Source organism: Schistocerca gregaria, chromosome 2, assembly GCF_023897955.1.
Source record: "Schistocerca gregaria isolate iqSchGreg1 chromosome 2, iqSchGreg1.2, whole genome shotgun sequence".
Classification (NCBI taxonomy): domain Eukaryota; kingdom Metazoa; phylum Arthropoda; class Insecta; order Orthoptera; family Acrididae; genus Schistocerca; species Schistocerca gregaria.
Window position 1 is genome coordinate 85,740,235 of NC_064921.1, and position 22,338 is coordinate 85,762,572.

A 22,338-nucleotide genomic window follows, 5' to 3' on the forward strand; every position below is an offset into this window, starting at 1 on the left:
TGTAAATACCACATTAATGCAATAAATGGTCAAAATAATGTCCGTCAACCTCAATGCATTGGGCAATACTTGTAACGACATTCCTCTCAACAGCGAGTAATTTGCCTTCCGTAATGTTCGCACATGCATTGAAAATGCGCTGACGCATGTTCTCAGGCGTTGTCGGTGGATCACGATTGTAAATATCTTTCAACTTTCTCCACAGAAAGAAATCCGGGGACCTCAGATTCGGTGAACGTGCGGGCCATGGTATGGTGCTTCGACGATCAATCCACCTATCATGAAATATGCTATTCAATACCGATTCAACCGCACGCGAGCTATGTGGCGGAATTCATCATGTTGGAAGTACATTGCCATTCTGTCAGGCAGTGCAACATCTTGTAGTCATATCGGTAGAGCATTACGTAGGAAATCAGTATACATTGTACGATTTAGATTGCATCGATAAAATGGGGGCCAATTATCGATCCTCCCATACTGCCGCACCATACATTAACCCGCCAAGGTCGCTGATGTTCCACTTGTCGCAGCAATCGTGGATTTTCCGTTGCCCAAAAGTGCATATTATGCCGGTTTTCGATACCGCTGTTGGTGAATGGCGCTTCGTCGCTAAATAGAATGCGTGCAAAAGATCTGTCATTGTCCAGTAATTTCTCTTGTGCCCAGTGACAGAACTGTACGCGACGTTCAAAGTCGTCTCCATGCAATTCCTGGTGCATAGAAATATGGTAGGGGTGCAATTGATCTTGATGTAGCATTCTCAAAATCGACGTTTTTTACATTCCTGATTCTCGCGCAATTTGTCTGCTACTGATGTGCGGATTTGCAGCGACAGCAGCTAAAACAACTACTTGGGCATCATCATTTGTTGCAGATCATGGTTGACATTTCACACGTGGCTCAACACTTCCTGTTTTCTTATATAACGTAACTATCTGGCGAACGGTCCGGACACTATGTCGTACAGGATACCGAGCAGCATACATAGCACACGCCCGTTGGGCATTTTGATCATAATAGACATACATCAACACGATATCGACCATTTCCGCAATTGCTAAATAGTCCATTTTAACACGGGTAATGTATCACGAAGTAAGTACCTTCCGCACTGGCGGAATGTTGCGTGATACCATTTACGTATACGTTTGTGTCTATTACAGCGGCATCTATAACAAAGCGAAAAAAGTGGTCCAACTAAAAAATTCATATTTCTTTATGTACTATACGAATACGTAATAAAAAAATGGGGGTTCTTTTTTAAAAAAGCCCACTTGATATCCGTTTGACCTACGGCAGCGCCATCTGGCGGGTCAACCATAGCGCCATCTGGTCTCTTCCTTCAAGCTAGACGAATTTCGTTCTTTGTAGTTTTTCCATTTGACGCTTATTTCGTCAGATATTTAGCCCTGTCATTATCAATGGACCACCCTTTATATGTGATCAAAAGTATTTGGAAACCCCTACGTAAAGCGAAACTAACTACTAGATGTCAAGAGAGGCGAACCTATCAGCACCAAAGGGGGCGTAAAAATTTGTGTCGTCGTATAGAAGCCACAGCAGAATTGCTCGGTCAGGAGTGCTCAGTGACTACGAACATTGTCTAATCATTGAATGTCGCTGAGTAGGAAATCCATCAGCAGCATTTCAATCCATCTGAAGCATCACATATTGACTGTTGGCGATTTGATTGTGAAGTGGACACGCGGAGGAACAACTATAGCGAAGCCAAGATCACGGAGACCTCACATACTGACAGACAGGTACCGTCGAGTACTGCGGACAATGGTTGTATAAACTTGCATGAAATCAGCGGAAGGAATCACTCATGAGGACTAATGACCACAGCAGTTGAGTCCCATAGTGCTCAGAGCCATTTTTTTTTGAACCACTCATGAGTTTTAAAGTGCCACCAGCAGTCCAGCTAGCGCAATGACTGTGCGTAGGGAGTTGAGAAAAAAACGGAGAACTGATCGAGCGACTACTGCACAATTTTCTGTAGTCATTGTTAATTGATGCTTGAGGTGGTGTCAGGAGCAAAGCCACTGGGCAGTGGATAATTGGAAAAGAATAATTTCGTGTGATGAATCAGGCTATATCCGCAGACAATCCAATGGAAGGATTTAGGTGTGGAGGATGCCCGGATCGTGTTTAGTTCAAACAGTGAAGTATGGGGAATGTGGTGTTACGGTATGAACGATGGTTACGGCGTGATCCTATTGTTGAGCTTAAGAAACTGCTAAATGCACAAATGTATGAACACATTTTATAGCAATGTGTTCTGTGTACAGTAGGCGAACAGTTCAGAGACGTCATAATGCGCCCTGTCATAAAACAGCATCTGTGAGGCAGTGGTTTATGGACAATAACATTCTGCAAATGGACTGTCCTGCACAGATTCTCAACTTGAACCCAATGTAACAACTCCGGGATGAGTTAGAACGTCGATTTCGGTTGAGACAACATCGTCCGAAAACTTCTTTGGTTTCAGCTCTTAAGGGGGGTAGGACGTCAAACGGGCCGACTTGGAGCAGGAGAGGCATCACAGGACATTTTAATTTTCAGTGTCTGTACTTTTACAAATAAATTCATAAAACTTTGTCAGCATCACCAGGAAGGATTCAGGATTCACACTCATTGCAGTGGAAGTTCGAAAACATAACAAAATAATTTCTTTTACGTGTGAAATTTCATCATTTTTTCACTTACTAATGGCTGCATTTGTTGCTATAGGTACACGGTTCTTCATAAGTTAGAGAGCTTCTTCGATGAATTTTGCACAGCATACATACCATACTTACAGGTGTATAAAACTCTAGAATTTATTTAATTTATGAAAAAACGAATGATCTGTTGTATTTTAAACTTCATGTTTAGAAAAAAACACAAATTTTGTAGTTAATTACCTAAATTTTTACCACAGTTTTCAATAGATTTGGAAAATTCTAGAGTTTCATACACCTTTAAGTATGGTTTCTATGCTGTGCAAAATTCATCGAACCATCTCTCTTACTTACGAAGAAGCAAGGAAGGTGCCGCAGTGGCTAGCACACTGGATTCGCATTCGGGAGGACGACAGTTCAATCCCACGTCCGACCATCCTGATTTAGGCTTTCCGTGATTTCCCTAAATCGCTCCCGGCAAATGCCGGGATGGTTCCTTTGAAAGGGCACGGCCGACTTCCTTCCCTGTCCTTCCCTAATCCGATGAGACCGATGACCTCGCTGTCTGGTCTCCTCCCGGAACAACCCCAACCCACTTACGAAGAAAAGTGTACCTATAGCAACAAATTCTGCCATTAGAAAGACAAAAAAATGATGAATTTTCACACGTAAAAGAAATTATGTTGTTATGTTTTCGAACTTCCACTGCAATGAGTGTGAATTCTGAATCCATCCTGGTCATTCTGACAAAGTTTCATGAATTATTTGCAAAAGTATAGACAGTGGAAATTAAAATGTCCTGTGGTGCCTCTCCTGCTCCAAGTCGGCCCGTTTGACGTCCTACCCCCCCTTAAGGAAGAATGGGCTGCCATTCCTCCACAGACATTCAGACAGCTCATTGAATGTCTCCCCAGCGGTGTTAGATACGTCATAAAAGGGGAAGGGTGGACACACTCCATTAAATGTCCAATAATAGGTGTGCAGGTACTTTTGATCAGATAGTGCAGGTTTAGAGGGATATTTTCTATTCTTTTTTTTTCGACTCGTTAGTCCATCTCATTATGACATTAGTAACTTTCCCCAAGATGTTGTTTCCAGTTAAATGTAAGACCTTGTGCGAACTTGAACGTTGTTTTGCGCGTGGATTCATCACAGTGTGGGTTTCATCCGTTAGGAGACATCAATGTCTGGCAATCTAACGGATCTGACCAGCCGTTCTAAGGTAGTGAAAATGGACACAGTCAGGCTGGTTGTAAAAAATAGCGCCTCTCTGGATGGTCCACGGTTTGCTTTGAGTGCTGGGGTTTGAAATAGCATCCAAGGCTAGCGGTTCGTCTCATTTACTGGTCTGTTCTATAGGTAACATGCACCATCTGTCGTCGGTGAAGGCAGCCTCCAGGTCACAAGGTACTACAGCGTCGGTATCAGCTTGCTGCTGTTTACCTGAGTGCCTAAGACCTCAGTTCAGTACGGTGATGCATGTTTGTCACAGCAGCAAGTCTAAGAATGGAGTAGGAAGTTCGCAAGTGGTGTGACTTCAGTGGAAGATGCTCCTCGTCCAGATCAGGCACAACGAGTTGTGACTCCACAGAACATTGCAGGAGTTGAAGCCATAGTGAAGGAAAACCACCGAGTGACATTGAATGGCATTGCAGCATGTTTACAGATTAGTCATGGGGCAGCACACCACACTGTGCATGGTGTGCTCCAGTTTCTCAAAGTGTCTGCAAGATGGGTGCCACGGCAGCTGACTCCTGAAATGAGAGAACGACGTGTTGATGCTTGTGAAGAACTTCTTCGGCGCTTTGAACGAGAAGGTGAAGGCTTCCTTGGAAGAATCGTTACTGGGGACGAAACCTGGGTTCACTTCCACGAACAGGAAACGAAGCAAGGAATGGCGCCATTCCTCATCACCAAAGCCAAAGAAGTTTCGAACAGAACCAAGAGCAGGGAAGGTTATGATGACTCTCTTTTGAGACAAAAAAGGCGTCATTTTGGAGCATTACATGCCTAGAGGGACCACAGTCATCAGTGCATCAAACACAGATCTCCTAAAAAATCATCTGCGGCCTGCAATCAAATCAAAGCGACTTGGATTGCTGTGAGCAGGTGTCCTTTTGCAACATAACGAGGCAAGGCCCCATACTGCCCGTACAAGAGTTGCAACAATCACAGACCTGCATTTTGAAGGTCTTCCTCATCCACCATACTCACCAGACCTCGCTCCAAGTGATTTCCATATGTTTGGACCACTCAAAGACGCAATGGGAGGAAAGAAGTTCCGTTCTGATGAAGAGGTACGCCACGCGGCGCATGAGTGGTTTCGCGGACTACCAAAAGAATTTTTTTTAAAGGAATTTATGCACTTTGTAAGAGCTGGAGGACCTGCATTGAGCTTGACGGAGATCATGTTGCGAAGTGATACAGCTCTGAACCACTTCTGCACAATAAATAAAATTTTAAAAATATTTAATGATTTCATTTGACTCGCCCTCCTATTTACTTCAGACGTATCTACGCTTCTACTTCTGATTTGTTCTTGCTCGAACGCACAAGCGACGAACACGTATCTCGTTTAGCGGGAGGTTCTTTCTTACTCTCACTTAACAATCGTTGTAGGTGACGGCGTTCGTCGATTGCTTTGGTTTTTGTACGTTGTTTATCAATTAATTGTTGGAAAGCTACAAAATCTTTAGTATCCCATTTTGCAATGGGAAGTATTATTTTCTGATTTCTTGCCGCTTTCAAACAGGCTTTGATTTCTTTTGGAGGCATAAGGTTATCTTTATAGATGTAAGTAGGCTGTTTAGGTCTTCTTATTGGTAACGCCACGTAGCGCTCTGTATGAAAAATCACTGGCTGTGCTGTGCGCAGTCTGTGGCTAGTTTGCATTGTTGTCTGCCATTGTAGTGTCGGGCAGCGGCAGCTGGATGCTAACAGCGCGTAGCGTTGCGCAGTTGGAGGTGAGCCGCCAGCAATGGTGGACGTGTGGAGAGAGATGGCGGAGTTTTGAAATCTGTAAGAATTGGTGTCATGAACTGATATATATATATTATGACTATTAAGGTAAATACATTGTTTGTTCTGTATTAAAATCTTTCATTTGCTAACTATGCCTATCAGTAGTTAGTGCCTTCAGTACTTTGAATCTTTTATTTAGCTGGCAGTTGTGGTGTTCACTGTATTGCAGTAGGTTGAGTAACGAAGATTTTTGTGAGGTAAGTGATTTGTGAAACGTATAGGTTAATGTTAGAAAGGGCCATTTTTTTGTAGGGATTATTGAAAGTCAGATTGCGTTGCGCTAAAAAATATTGTGTTTCAGTTTAAGCACAGTCTTGTATAATTTTTTCAAAGGGGACGTTTCATATGGCGACCATGCCAGGATACCTCACTGGAATCTACTGATTTTTTTTCTTGTAGTTTGTGTAATTAGTGTAGATTTTGTTTATTGCTAGTGAGTAATTGTAGAGAGAATCTCCTTTGTAGTTGTAGTCTTTCATTGTTGTACAGTAAAACAGTTGCGGCATGCATGTAGAGTTGCACCAAGTATTTTGCAGTTGTGCTTGCAATTAACGAGATATTATTTTCAGTGCTACGTTTATGTGTTCTCTTATTTTTGCTCTTCAAATTGTGCTTTTATGTGTTATCGTTTGAAATATTGTGACAATAATGGCGTGTGAAAAACGTAATACTAGGCTACAAAGTAAACTGAGAAATGACAGTGAAGACGAAAGCAGTGTGTTAGCGCCACAATGTAATGAATTCACTAATGTTCAAAGTAGTAATTTGGTAATAGTGCATAGGGAAATGGAGCAGGCTGCAAATAATGGTGTAGGCAGTGAAACAATTAGTGAACAGGGAAGCATTATCAAACGATCGGTCGGCAACATCTCGCGTCAGGAATCAGAAATGACAGGCCACAATCTTGCAAATACTGTACATTCAGGTTTTGCACCCTCACCGTTTTCTCAAATAAGTCAAGACACATTTTCTGCTTGTCAAAATGTGAATGTTGCCGGTGCAAATGCACTGCCGAAAAGCATAGAGTAACAGATTCCAGACACTAATACATTATTATTGCAATTAATGCAACAAATGAAACAAAACCAGAGACAAACACAGCAACAGTTAGACACAATGGAACAAAATCTTCAAAAGTTAGACACAATGGAACAAAATCTTCAAAAGTTGGACACAATGGAACAAAATCAGAGACAAACACAGCAAAAGCTTCAAAAGTTAAACACCAAACTTGAACAAACACGTGAAGATTTAACTACTGAGTTACATAACATTGAATCGAAATGCCAAAAAATCTGTAATGAGGTAAAAACACAAATTTGTGAACATTTTCAACTTATTTTTTCCCGGCATGAAAATGCATTACAGAATCATGAAGCAGCCATAAAAGAACTGCAAACTATTGTTCGTGAAAATCATGACACCTTGCAAGCTAAAATGGACTCAGTTGCATCCACCGATTCGGTTACGCAACTTGCAAGAACTCAGGAAAACTTAAAGGACACAGTAGATTCGATTTCAACACAAATGGACACTCTGAAACTTGCTTCAGAAAAACACACTGAGGAAATGTGTTCACTATTGGAGAAAGTAGCCGAACTTTCTGATCAGTTCATTAACTTATCTACAAAGGTAGATGATGATCTGAATGATACAGAAGAGTGTGAACAAAATCAGAATCAAATTAATACACAACACCAAAGAGAAATCCGGGAAGTGCAAGATCAGCTGACACAGGTAATACAAGAATTACGTATTTCAGAGGACACTCGCGCTCCAACACGGGAAGAAGGACTTAGAAATATGGAAAAGCCACAAAATAATAACACAGGGCATTTCGGAAGTTATGAAAGAAATTGGCAAGGTGCACCGAATTTTGAGATGGAACCGCCGACACGACGTAACAATGACCGTTATGCTACCCGCCGACACGATGATTTTGACTATAAGCAGTTCATTACTACACGTAAATTCAAAACATTTAAGAATTCTGGCAACGACATTCATCCACAAGCGTGGCTCCATCAATTCTCTCATTGTTTTCCTCCCAACTGGTCATTAGAGCACAGATTAGAATTTATGTGTGACTACTTGGAGAATGAACCAGCTGTAAGAATGCGATCGGTCATTCACGATTGTCATAGTGAAGGAGAATTTTATCATGCCTTCCTCTCAGCATATTGGTCTCAAGCTACACAAGACCGAGTAAAACATAGCATCATAATGATGAAACATTTCGAACAATCTGAATTTTACAGTCTTGTCAAATATTTTGAAGACATGTTGCATAAGAACCAATATCTTTCAAACCCATACAGCCCCTCAGAACTCATCCGCATTTGCTTAATGAAATTGCCGGAACATTTAAGGAATATTATTTTGGGAGTACGATGCAAAGAGGACATTGAAGCTTTTCAGGGACTGTTACAAGAATTGGAAATTGACACTGACAATCGCGGAACGCGAAAACAGAAGCACATCAATTACAGGTCACATCCGTCACAATTCAGCAATGACAGAAATAACACCTGGACACGACAAGGCTAATCTTACAACGTAAATCATGACCAAAACAGACACCATCCGTATGACAACCGTTGGCAGAGTAGTAATAATTACAGAGAAAGATCGCATCTCCGTAATAATGAATATAACAGAGACAATCGTAGAGACAGACAATATGGGAGTAAAAACAATTACTATCAAGGGAGAAAGAATAACTTCAGACGCAACGGTCCAGCACGCAGTTACGAGTCAGGGAGAAATTCTCCACCACGTGGCCGACAAGAAGTTAATTACAGAAATTACCGACATGACGACAGACGATGTGATCGTAACGACAGACCTGAATTGCATCAGAACTTGCGGGATTCAAACAGAGCAGGGCCCTTTCGGCAATGTGAATTTGTAGGAGTTAGGTCTCCTAATCCCAATAACGACGCACGCCAACAAGAGACAATGACCCGCACCGCAGGCAGCCAAGTGCGTCGACTGGCTCAGAGAAAAATAACATAGGCGCTAACCTTGAGAAAAACTCCAGTATTCTTTACCGACGTTTACTGCATGATAATTGCGTTCAAGCTGAAACCCCGAGTACTATGAAGAGTAAAGGATTGCACCATATTTCACATGTAAAACCGTTTATTGAAAGATAATCTGCCTTTTAACTTTGTCTTTGCCATAAAACATTTCACTTCACGTTTCTAGTATGCTTTGTCACACTGAGAAACTGTTAACATGCAACAATGTTTTGAAGTTAACTATCCAGTCTAGAACCTAGGGAACATTTTTAAACAGAAATTACGAATGCATTGTTATAGTGAACAGACGACACAGTGTTGTTATTTGTACATTCTTGCTTGTTAGTTGCACGATTATGTAACGACTATAAGGCTTACATACTTAGAACATATACTGGTACTGATAATGAGATTTTAATGCAAAATTTTGGTTTACCTGAAAATACATTTTAGATTTAAATTACTTTCTGAGAGATACCAGATGACACAGTGGTTAGTTTATGTGACAACTACACGATTTTATCACGACGCTACTAATGAGTGACAATTTACAATGTTGCTTTTGCACTGTATCTGTTTTATATCTGCACAGTTTTTCTGAATTCTTCTGGAAAGGAAAACATTATTTAGTAGTAACTTAGTGGTATAGCTACAATGAGACAGCCTTTATCGTAGCACAACAATACGTTACATTATAGCACTTTCTTGATCACGGTAAGGTACGTAATAACTACGATATCTATACGGAAAGCATTACACTTTCGTTTATGATGAGGTAAGTACATTGACTTCAGCAGAACTTTGCTTACAGAGGACGATAGCTACGACAGTTCTACAGAATTATCTTACAGCAAAACGCACATTTAGCACTACAGGGCACGCATTTGAGTGATTAATTTGGTACTTAAACCATTTATTTTTCAAGATTGTTGAATTACAAAGAAAGTTTTTCGTGATACATTTCATTCCATTGCTGTAATCTGTAACACCTGAGGGTATAATTAAATTAATCCTCAGGGAGTACACGCCTACTTTGTGTACCATGTGTCTGGCAAGCACAAGGAGCCCTAGCTAATATGGTATTTGCTTATACAACTTTACACATCGGTACCATATTTCTCTAACACATAAATTACACAACTATCTGATCATTTAACTGAGAGACAAAAATTTTTTTTACGTCAGTGACACATGTTTATGCAATTACATAGTTGGATAATTTCATACTTATGAAATTTCAATTTTGTCTGTACTTTGTGAAATGTTCATATTTTTTCGGAACCATTATGATACTATGAGAGCTTTGAATGATGTATTTGGTATGGGATCATGATTTTTAAGGTACGTTTGAGGCAGATGACACTTTTGACATCAGCAGAGAATTTTTTTTAGGTTTTGAAATTATTGGAAGAAGCTATGACGATTTTGAGATTTGGCTGAGGTTTTATGATGTTATCATGACGATGTGTATTACGCTGTTGCGGTATGTTTATGATCAACAAGCTGATGCTATATGACTTATTTGATTATGCTACGTATCTGTTGTGATGAAATATTGAAGAAGTGTTGACGAATAAGGTAAGGAATAATGAGTAGTGGTTAGGGACTCTGGTTTGTGAAAAAGGTGGTTGGAAACCAAGAATCGTACTTTAAGAGTTATGAAATGTATGTAAATGCGTGAATGTATTGCAACAGGATTTTTTTCTACAGACGTGTAAAGCAAATTCTTGACCTGTGAAACTTTTTATATGAGACTGCCACTGTAGCGGAAACTGCTGTCATAAATATTTCAGTAAGAAAGGTAAGTGACCTTGACGTAATGCGTTTTGGGCGCCCGGCTGAGAGGTAGTCGTCTGACAACAGAAAGCCATTAGGTGGAGAAAGAAACAGGGCATTATCCTCGCTATTGACATTCCTTTGTAGAAAGCATCGCAAATACGACACGCCCATTACTTGGAAAGATACTTACATCTGACACCGGATTATAACAAACGTTTTTCTATGTGAGTTGAGAGACTATTGAATGATATTTTTATGCTTTGTACATAGTTGCTTATTTCATTTGATATCTGTTTTCCATCTGTGTTGCAGCATTAGTTTTATAAAATAAAATTAAATGCATTGGCTAATGTAAACACTTTCTGTCAACAGATCTATTAAATAATTATTTTATGATCCACATTCTTCGATAAAGGAGCTCTTGGAATGGAAAGAGCAATAAGAAGCGACTAATAACAGTAACTGTATATATAATTTTCTTTTCAAGTACTTGGTAATTTGTTGTAGCATTAGTTTTTGTGGTGCACCACTTTAATTACATAGACATTAAGATGTGATTATAACTTTCCCTTATCTGCATTCTTGTCTTTAGTATACTATTTTTTCTGCTTGTGGATTTGTCATGTTTAGATATAAGTTATTACATTTACTGCTGCTTGCTTTGCAAATCTGCATTTTTTTGGGTCATTGCTGTTTGTGTTAATTTGTTTCGTGCTGCTGCATTGCCTCGTCCCTTAGATTAGCATCTGAGCTCAGTAGATTTTAAGTTAGCTTAAGAGGGGGTAGACTATATAAGAAAATAACTATGATGAATTGGAAGAAATGCATTGAGAAGCTATAAGAAAATGGTTTGGGCAAAAAAGTAGTGTATAGTGGAGAAAAACTATTTTTGAAAGAGGATGTGAGCACAATACAGAAAGCAGGCTTCGATATGACTTTTTGGAAATAATGAAGAATGAAGGGAGATCTCCGAGAAGTAAAGAAAGTTTTGTTTGCAAATAAGTGACTGCAGTAAAACAAACCCTGTCCTTTCTTTGTGTTATCCCACTATGTTTGTGTACCCTTGTGTATTTGTTTTCTTCCTGTCTCTGTGTACTGTTTCATAGAATTTTTTCTTTTATAATACTAAGCAACATTCACTATGACATCTTGGATATTCGGGAATCCAGCCGGATGTTCGCGTCGTTCTCGCACGATATTTCAACAGCGTGCCTCGCTGTCTTCTTCAGGTGCTACCTGAGACTGGTCCTTGGGTCGATCGAGTCCAGTATTTATGCCTGGGAGGAGCTGGGCGTTCCCTAATCGGTCCGCGCCGAGTCGAGTGTTCCATCTGTGGTCCGCGCCCGCCAGACTCGGCTTCAACGGACCCCTCCAGTCGCGGATGTTCCGACTGCCGTCGGCGCCGGTTTTGGCCGACCTCAACGGTTGTGGTTGTCATTTGAGGTGTGTCAGACCCGATCTGAGATGTTAGGTACTCTATCTCATGACTGTTACTACGGTTTCCACTTCTGTTGCGTGCTGGGCGCTCCCTAATCGGTCCGCACCGCGTCGTGTGTTCCATCTGAGGTCCGCGCCCGCCAGACGCGTAGTCGCTACGGGGATGTCGACGCGTACAGACCACGTTAGCTGCGCTCAGGAGGTGACTGACCGCCGTGCGGTGGGGCTTGCTCCGCCGCCGGCCCCGTCAGCCACTCCACCGGTGACGACCAGGCAAAGGAGGACGGGAAACGATCTATTGACGACCACGGCACGTGAACTGGACTTCGCAGCGGAATATTCCACGGACGCGTCGGTCGAGGACGACGCTGAACAGCAGTTTATTTCCAACCTCCGTCGGAGTGACAGACGCTTGAGAGGAAAAGGGCGCCAACGTCCTTCAACATCGCAAATCGACGAGGAAGGGTTTGTCCGCCCTCCCAAGAAGAAAGTGGCACGAAATCGACAGGAAGTTTCTGATGACGCGATCGCCCTGCAAAATCGTTTTGAGGCTATGGAAGAAGGCGACGAGGGAACGGGTGCGGCAGCGCCGCCGGAGCCACCGCCACAGCAGCAACGTCCTGCACCGCCGCCACAGCAGAGGATACCGCCCATCGTCTTACAGTATCCTGCAGATTATCGCACGTTGTACGAGTGGCTTAAGCAGCACTGCAAACAGCCGTTCACCGCTAGGCAGGCCGGCGGGGATAAGCTGAAGCTGACGCTGACTCACACGGACGACTACATGACAGTCATGGATATGGTTGGCGCCCAGGGCATCGCCTGTTATACTTTCCCGATGGTGCGCCCACCGGTTCTGACAGTTGTCATTCGAGGGATTCTCACCTCCCTTCAAAATGACTATGTGAAGGAGTCGCTTGAAGAGCTCGGTTTCGTGGCCACCGTCGTGGACTACCACAAGATTCCTGGCACGAACAAGAAGTCGGGTTTGCGGGTCGTCGTGCTGCCTGACACGGACCGCCAACGTGAAATTTTTCAACTGACCAGGCTCTGTGCCCTGGCTGTAACGGTGGAGAAACTTCGGAAATCACGTGGAGTCCTGCAGTGTTATCGCTGCCAGGGCTTCAACCACGTCGCTCGCCATTGCACCATGCCGGCTATGTGTGTCCGTTGCGGCGGGGGTCACGAGAGTAAGATCTGCACTCACCCTCGGCAGGAGCCTGCGAAATGTGGCCTTTGTGGTGGGAACCATCCGGCCAACTATCGTGCTTGTCCGAAGCACAAGGAGGCCAGTCGGCGCCAGCGTGGGTTACCACCGTTGAACGCCAAGCGCCGCTCACCGCGAGGCACCACTAGGAACACCGTAACGTCTACACGGGCGGTAGCAGACTCTCGCGCGCAGCCGCCTACCTTGATGGAGCGGCGCCGAGCCTACGACCTGCAGCGCCCTACGGCTGCCGATGTCGCCAGGGGTGGGGTTCAGAACCCCGCTCTTGCTCCTGGTTTGGACCTGTCGCAGACTTCTTTTCCGGCGTTACCACCGCGTCGCCTTCCGGATGCTGGACGTCAGCACCCCTCCGGGAGTCAACCCCACGATGCCGACTGTGACGTGAAGACTCTTCTTCACACGATGCTTGCTGCTCTTGCGGAGATGACCAAGGCCATTCACGCACTCCCAGCTACTATTGCAGCCGCGGTCGAGGCGACCGTTCGAGGAGCACTACGTGCAACCAGCAAAGCACCCTCTACCCAGCATGGCCAGAATTAGACGCCTGGAGGATCTCTGCATTGTTACTTACAATGCCAACGGACTCTATCACGACCTCCTGGACCTGCGGAGACCCATCTAAAGCCTGCACTCCGGGCCAACATTGCTAACTACCGGTGCTACCGTACTGACCGCCTGACGGCTGGGGGCGGCACTGCTATCTATGTCAAAGCCAGTATTCGTCACTATGCTGCACCCACGCCGCCGCTCCAGACCTTTGAGACGACGGCGGTCGCGGTTGAGACCTCTGCCGGCCTCGTGACTTTCATCACGGCCTATCGTCCGCCACGTGGACCTCTCAACATGGATGAAGCCCGAGCGCTGCTCCAAGTTCGTGGCCGGCTCTTCGTCGCAGGCGATCTCAATGCAAAGCACGCCGCATGGAACTCTATCACCACGACGCATAATGGCCGGCAACTTCTTCGCGTCCTGGACCAGGTGGACGCCTATGCCTGTGGGCCAGACACTCCCACCTGTTTTCCATCCAGGGGCGCTCCGGATGTCCTGGACTTTGCGATCACCAAAGGGCTGCGGCAGTTTCTCACAGCGGAGTCAATCCATGCGCTGAATTCGGATCACGTCCCTGTCCTCTTCAGGCTTGCTGTTACCCCATCGTCACAGCCTGCTCGTCGGGACCTCAAGAGGACGGACTGGGACCGTTTCCGTGCCCGCCTCACGAATTCTGTTCATCTTCACCCTGAGGACGACGCTCGCGACGTGGACTGGGCGGTTGATGAATTCACCGCCGCTGTGGGGAATGCTTTGGATTCTTCCACGCCGCGCCCTCGACGATCTCCACCGCCGCGGCCTGGTCTTCCGCCGGACATCCTCGATCTCATCCGTGAGCGAAATCGGCTGTTCAAGGACTGGCGGCTTACACGGGACCCTCACCTGAAGCGGCATGTCAACTTTCTCCGCCGGACCATCAAGTCCGCCATCATTGAACATAAGAATCGTCAATGGGCGTCGCAGCTATCCTCCTTCACACCGGATGCCCACTCCTGGGACGCTGTGAGGTTTTTCACCAAACGGAAGGCCTCCGTTCCTCCTTTGGACGTTCCTGCCGGCGTCGCTTATCCACCTTTAGACAAGGCCAACGCGTTGGCCGACGTCTTTGAGGCGAACTTTCGCCCCATCGATGACCCCATCGATCTGCAGCATGTTCACCACGTGGAGGGGGCTATGGCCACGTACTTGGCGGAAGACACTGGCGAGGAGGACGATCTGCTCGTTCCCATCACTCCGGCGGAAATCAAGTCCACCGTTGCTGCCTTATCGTCGACCAAGGCGCCGGGTGCTGATGACGTTCCTGTGAGGGTCCTGAAGGAATTGCCGCACATCGCTTTCGTGATACTGGCCACTATCTTCACCAGCATCATCCGGACGTCCACTTACCCAACAGCTTGGCGGCGTGCGATTGTTGTGGCTGTTCCTAAACCGGGTAAACCCCGTCAGGATCCTCGCAACTACAGGCCTATCAGCCTGCTGCCTCACCTCAGCAAAGTCTTCGAGAGGCTTCTGCTGCGCCGCTTATGGGACTTCCTGGACCACCGACGCATTCTTCCGCCTGAACAGTTTGGCTTTCGGAAGGGGCATTCCACCTGCCACCAGTTGATCCGTGTGGTGGAGGAAATTACCCTCGGCTTCAACAATAGGGAGTTCTGCGGCGCCATCTTCTTGGATGTCTCGAAGGCGTTTGATAGTGTGTGGCATTGCGGGCTGCTGTATAAACTCAAGGACTTGGGCTTCCCGAAGAAGATCGTCCATCTCCTCGCCTCGTACTTGCAGGAACGCCGCTTTCAGGTGCGGATAGGCGACGCCCTGTCCTCGACTCGGCTGATAACGGCTGGCGTTCCGCAGGGCTCTGTCCTGGGCCCCGCGTTGTATTCCATCTACACGTCGGACCTCCCTCGGTCTCCCCGCGTCGAGAGGGCCCTGTACGCTGACGACACCCTTCTCTACACACGTAGCCGCTGGCCAGCAGCTCTCCGCCGTCGGTTGCAGGATGCATGCTCTGACCTCGAGACGTGGGCGACGAGATGGCGAGTCTCCTATAATGCCCTCAAGAGCCAGGCCGTCATTTTCACCAGACGACGCTCGCCGCAAGTCCAGCCGATCCGCCTGTTTGGTGTGGACATTGAGTGGACCGACGCCGCCACCTACCTGGGGGTCATTATGGACCGTCAACTGACGTGGCAACGGCAGGCAGCGGCTGTCCGCCTTAAAGTGCACCAACGTCTGGGGGCCTTGTACCCCCTCCTCAATGAACGTTCTGCTCTCTCCGTGAGGAACGGGCTTCTCGTCTACCGCCTCTTTATCCGCCCTGTGATGGATTACGCCTGCGCTGTCTGGGGAAACGCCGCCACTAAGCATATTCATCAGCTTCAACAGCTACAAAACAAGGCCCTCCGCCGTATCTTTCACGTTCCTGCCACGTTCCCATCTCGCTTTCTCCACGAGGCAGCTCAAGAGGAATATGTTCTGGCTCGTTTTCAACGCCAGGCCAGACTTCTTTATCGTTCTGCTGGGGACTCTGCAAATCCACTCATCCGGAGCCTCGGTGCCCCGTCTGATGACAGAGACCGCTATAAGCGGCCCAGTGCTATACTTACTCGCTAAGGTGCAAAGTATAGCCCTCTTCTTGTAATTCCGATTTCTCCACCGCCTGCATGCTGACATATGAATGAAAGTGATGTCCCTTCTTTCCTTATATAAATCTGCTGTTAGTAGTAAATGCCTAATTGGTAAACACTACATTTCCTAAGTTGAAGACACTCTGATGACGCGGACCGGCCCGCCAGACGCGGCTACATTGTCCCTCTCTGGTGGCCGGTGTTCCCTCCGCCGTCCGCGCCCGGCCTGGCCGTCTTCTGAAGTCGAGGGAACACCGGCCACCAGAGAGGGACAATGTAGCCGCGTCTGGCGGGCGCGGACCTCAGATGGAACACACGACGCGGTGCGGACCGATTAGGGAGCGCCCAGCACGCAACAGAAGTGGAAACCGTAGTAACAGTCATGAGATAGAGTACCTAACATCTCAGATCGGGTCTGACACACCTCAAATGACAACCACAACCGTTGAGGACGGCCAAAACCGGCGCCGACGGCAGTCGGAACATCCGCGACTGGAGGGGTCCGTTGAAGCCGAGTCTGGCGGGCGCGGACCACAGATGGAACACTCGACTCGGCGCGGACCGATTAGGGAACGCCCAGCTCCTCCCAGGCATAAATACTGGACTCGATCGACCCAAGGACCAGTCTCAGGTAGCACCTGAAGAAGACAGCGAGGCACGCTGTTGAAATATCGTGCGAGAACGACGCGAACATCCGGCTGGATTCCCGAATATCCAAGATGTCAACAGATCGCCGAGAAAGCATGAAGAATTACAACATTCACTATGATGAGGAATACTGTTATCCTCAAATATAATTTGCATTAATAACATGTTATTTACTTCGTAAAGATGTTTACACATTATTTATTCTGTTTTGTTCTAATGCTCATCTGTGAAGTTGATGTTTCAAAAGTTATTCTGATCTTTTATGTATGGACTTATGTCATAATTTTTGTAACACTGATGTATTTGTTATTTCAATTCTTTTGTAAAGCCTGTATTACTGCAAATGTTATCTGTATTATTATATTCTTTAATGATATATTTTGTGCCTTTGTTATTGTATTCTCGTGTTATAAAATTGTAATTGACACCAGTCCATCAAATTAAGTAACTTGTAAATTACATTTCCCTGCACACGTTTCTGTTGGTCATAGTATATGGACAATATGTGAGAAGTAGGGACTGATAGTGTTTGCACGTATGTTAATAATTCAGCAAGGGACTGGATAACAGCATTGCTGGTTCTAAGGACATTTCAAACAAATTCTTTGTGATTGGACAAGTGGTGATTTGTGGACTTGCTATATTCTCCACAAGACTCTTCGAGGGTGATTGTGCACCTGCACAGTCGCAACAGATGGCTGTTGGCCATCTCTACAAGGACTGAAGTGTGTCTGCACCATCGATGGCCCACCAATACCCTAATCTCTACCAGGACTACAGTGGGTCTGCTCTGTGATGACCTACCTACCAATAGTCGTCAACTTCGACTGACTCTGCTGTGGCTCATTACCTGTCTGCATGTCAAGAGTCAGCACTGTCTTTCGTTGGAAGGACAACACTACTTCTTCAAGACTGCTTAGAAATCCACTACTTCCAAGTGCAATTTCTTTTATTGCTCAGACTTTGAAAAAACCCTGCAATTTTACTGTGATGAACGATCAGGACTGTCTTTATGGACTGTGAGAAAATTTTAGCATCTGACCAACATTGTATCAATAAGTGTGTGCATATGTTATCTTTGTTATAGTAATTGTGAAAATTTTTATCAAATCATTATTGGCCACTGCCCAAAACAATTTGTAAAAATTTTTTGTGCGGAGCATGGGGGCTATGTAAGTAGGCTGTTTAAGTATTTTTATTGGTAACGCCAACACCACATAGCACTCTGTATGAAAAATCACTGGCTGTGCCATGTGCAGTCTGTGGCTGGTTTGCAATGTTGTCTGCCATTGTAGTGTTGGGCAGCGGCAGCTGGATGCTAACAGCGCGTAGCGTTGCACAGTTGGAGGTGAGCTGCCAGCAGTGGTGGACGTGGGGAGAGAGATGGTGGAGTTTTGAAATCTGTAAGAATTGGTGTCCTGAAAACTGATATATATATATATATATATATATATATATATATATATATATATATATATATATATATTATGACTATTAAGGTAAATACATTGTTTGTTCTGTATTAAAATCTTTCATTTGCTAACTATGCCTATCAGTAGTTAGTGCCTTCAGTAGTTTGAATCTTTTATTTAGCTGGCAGTAGTGGCGCTCGCTGTATTGCAGTAGTTCGAGTAACGAAGAGTTTTGTGAGGTAAGTGATTTGTGAAATGTATACGTTAATGTTAGTCAGGGCCATTTTTTGTAGGGATTATTGAAAGTCAGATTGCGTTGCGCTAAAAAATATTGTGTTTCAGTTTAAGCACAGTCTTGTATAATTTTTTCAAAGGGGACGTTTCATAGATATCTTCCGGCAGTGGTGCACCTCTCATTGAGGAATCTGGTATTGACGAACCTCATTCCGTATCTATCACGTCATCATTTTGTTGTATAGCTAGAAGCAGGTAGTGGGTCAATAGTACCTGCTGTGTGAGCTTTAGTATTAGATTCGTCATTCGTCAAATTCACTAAGCCTTTAGTTTCCTTAGGAAGGACATTGACATTTCCATTTGACAGATTTTTAATCTGGTGTTCTCTGGAAGAGAACGTTATTAGTGACGGCTGAACTGTTGACACTATCCTTATTAAAATCGAAATCAGATCGACGCCTTTTAGTGTGTGCAGGTGATATTTCTAGAACGGTAGTGCCAGAGTCAGACGTATGTTGCTCTTTTCCAGACTGTGATGGAAGAAGAGGAATTATAGGGACTGCATTTTGTACCGATGATGATATTTCTAGTATTGTAGTAGAAGAATCAGACGTTGTTGTTGTTGTGGTCTTCAGTCCAGAGACTGGTTTGAAGTAGCTCTCCATGCTACTCTACCCCGTGCAAGCTTCTTCATATCCCAGTACCTACTGCAACCTACATCCTTCTGAATCTGTTTAGTGTATTCATCCGGCCTCCCTCTACGATATTTACCCTCCACGCTGCCCCCCAATACTAAATTGGTGATCCCTTGATGCCTCAGAATATGCCCTTCCAACCGATCCCTTCTTCTAGTCAAGTTGTGTCACAAATTTCTCTTCTCTCCAATTCTGTTCAATACCTCCTCATTAGTTATGTGATCTACCCATCTACTCTTCGCCATTCTTCTGCAGCACCACATTTCGAAAGTTTCTATTCTCTTCTTGTCTAAACCATTTGTCGTCCACGTTTCACTTCCAGACGTATTTTGCTCTTTTCCAGATTGTGGGAGGCTGAGGAATTTTTGGAGCTACTTCTTGTACCAATAGCATGGACTTTTGTGTGGCCGCATTATGTACGAGAGCAGGAAATTCACTTTCACCATTCGAAATAGTAACTGTGGACAATTTTTCTTGATATGACCAACACCTTTGCCATGAAGACATACAACATTATTCATGGTAATATACACACTGAAATAATTTCCTTCGTGGAGGATCTGTATCGTGAATGGTACTTCGCTTAAATCGTCGAATATGTACTGAGAAGTGCGACGAAATAATTTTATATGAGAGCATCCCTGAACCGTGGAGCTGGTTGGAATCTCTCTCACATGCCCTAGCAAACGTCCTCCATTTAGACATTTTGTTAACTGTTACAGCATTACTAAAAATTGGGGATACATTAGCAAAAACAACTAATGTATTGGCACATTTAAAACACCTCACTGGCGTCACTATCTCTTTAACACACAAATTTTCCCCTTGCAATAACCGATCTATGTTTTCAACAGTTCTTGAGAAAATACAAATAATGTCTCTAGATATGCGACAACAATGTGTCACACTGTTACAAGAGATTTATCACTTACCGATTTTACATAGTCATCTATTGAGGTATTGGTGATATTGTCGATGATGACAGGTTTTTCAGGTGAGCTGACATTATCGGTAGTAACAGAAGATTGCTGTTTTGCTGGAGCAGCCGGTGTTTGTTGAGACGATTCAGTCTTGTAAATTTCAACAGTGCGCCCATTTCCGTGCACATTCGTAGCTTTAGTGTTGACAACTGACTGTAGCGCCGCGCTGTAACCGTCTAAGGAGCTCGCCATACCGACGAAGCTGCCCTATTTAACTCGATTACACAGGAATCGTACTCTCTGCGCTAAAACTAATTAGTCTACAACAACTCTTGTGAATTAGACCATAACACAATCACGATCACGAACTGTAACAGTTGCTTTAAACTACTATTTCAAACACTTTTGCAACGACAAACAGACATACGTGTTTACGTTCGTCGCTAGTCCAACATACTCCGAAATGGTATTTTATGTGATAATCAAATTTGCAAAGAAACAGAAGGAAAAATGTTCATAAGAATTATTAGAACCATTATGCCATATGGACAGTTAAATTCAGTTAGTGAAAGGTTAATAACAACTGAGATGGGCTTCTGCAGATGGTCTGTAGGGATATCTTGGCGGGAATGAAGTCATCAGGAGGGAAATGGGTGTTACACGTTCGATTATTGAGTATATAGAATAAAAACAACTCATGTGAAATGGGCATACGAAAAGGATGTCAGAAGATATTGCCGCACAGGATCATGGAGCAGGAACCACCAGCCAACCGCCACAAGGATACAAGGAATTCACACATTTTAGAAGAAGAAATACTCAAGAAAATTTGTGGACAGGTAAGCAAGAATGGAGAACGAAAATTACCTCTGATGTAAAGTCCTGAGTTATAGGAAAATATAAATACATTGTACAGCTGGGAATAATAATAATAATCTGTAGCCATTGTGTCAAAGCACGCACCTCAGTCCGAAGTTTCCACTTCCGTATAAATGGAGATCGTCAGCACACATGTGGTGTTTATAGTGCGACAGAACTGTGAACACGTTATTGACGTGCGTACGACGAGAGGAAAATCGGACTTAATACAGAATCTTGGGCATACCAGATACTACGAGTACTTGTATTCACTGCGGCTTTATAGATCCAGACCATATTTGACAACAAGTACAAACTGTTGCAAGCAAAACGTCGAAGTCCGCTACTTAGAGCGCTGTGCTGATATCTAAAAATATGGTGGGCACCTGGTGTCATACCTCACTGAAACTATTTTTCCACAAAAAATTAATTCCTTTTTAGTAAACTTTAACTTATCAGGCCAAACATTTATCTTACCTGTCAGGTCAGCTGATGGGAAGACACCGGCGTTGTTAATGAGGACGTCCACTCCACCCAGGTTTTCTTTGATCCATTTGAAAGCTGACAGGATGCTTTCTTCACTGCTCACGTCGCCAGCGAGCGCATGTAGTTTACCAGGAGCATCCTTCAGTGCTAGTGCCTAAGGCAGAACACAGATCAGATAGGTTTAATATGAAAAAAAAAAACACTAGCAGCAACTGAGACGACTTCAAACGAACATAACTGTCATGGAGAATAAATAACCTGATGGTTACATCAACTTTCTGTGGTTCGACAGTGAAAAGTTTAATAACTTTTTTAGCGTTACTTCTACCTCACATTGAAAAAGAAGACAAAAATATGCGAAAATTTATTCTCTTCTAGTTGGTTCCTTAATGATGGACATTAAAATACCGTAACGTGGGAATACATAACTCACATCGTCTATGGAAGAACCGGAGAAATTCGATTTCTGTTATTTCATACCACTCCACTTGTCTCTCACTGTACGCGTAAAATATTTATTTTGTTCATAGCTTCTTGATGCGCAAAATATGACTGGGAAAAATGTTGTACCTCTACCGTTCTGGTATTTGTCAGTGCTATTTTGCTTTTATACTTCATCGTAGTTTTCACAATAGTGGAAACTCACGATCCAGTGAGATTAATCGTAATAAAACAATTTTGCACTTAAGATATGCGGCGAAATATCAATACAAACAACGTCCGCCATCTTATCAAATTTTCTGTCAATCAAGGTTTCCCTC

General features: G+C 44.2%; 1 protein-coding gene across 1 annotated transcript in view; it reads right to left on the minus strand.

Moving 5' to 3' along the window:
- LOC126336367 (farnesol dehydrogenase-like) overlaps window positions 1-22,338 on the minus strand; it is a 100,414-nt gene that overhangs the window by 45,686 nt on the left and 32,390 nt on the right. Inside the window, exon 3 of the mRNA XM_049999973.1 lies at window positions 21,569-21,731. Within this exon, the coding sequence (XP_049855930.1) occupies window positions 21,569-21,731 (163 nt within the window). The remainder of the gene's footprint in view (window positions 1-21,568; window positions 21,732-22,338) is intronic.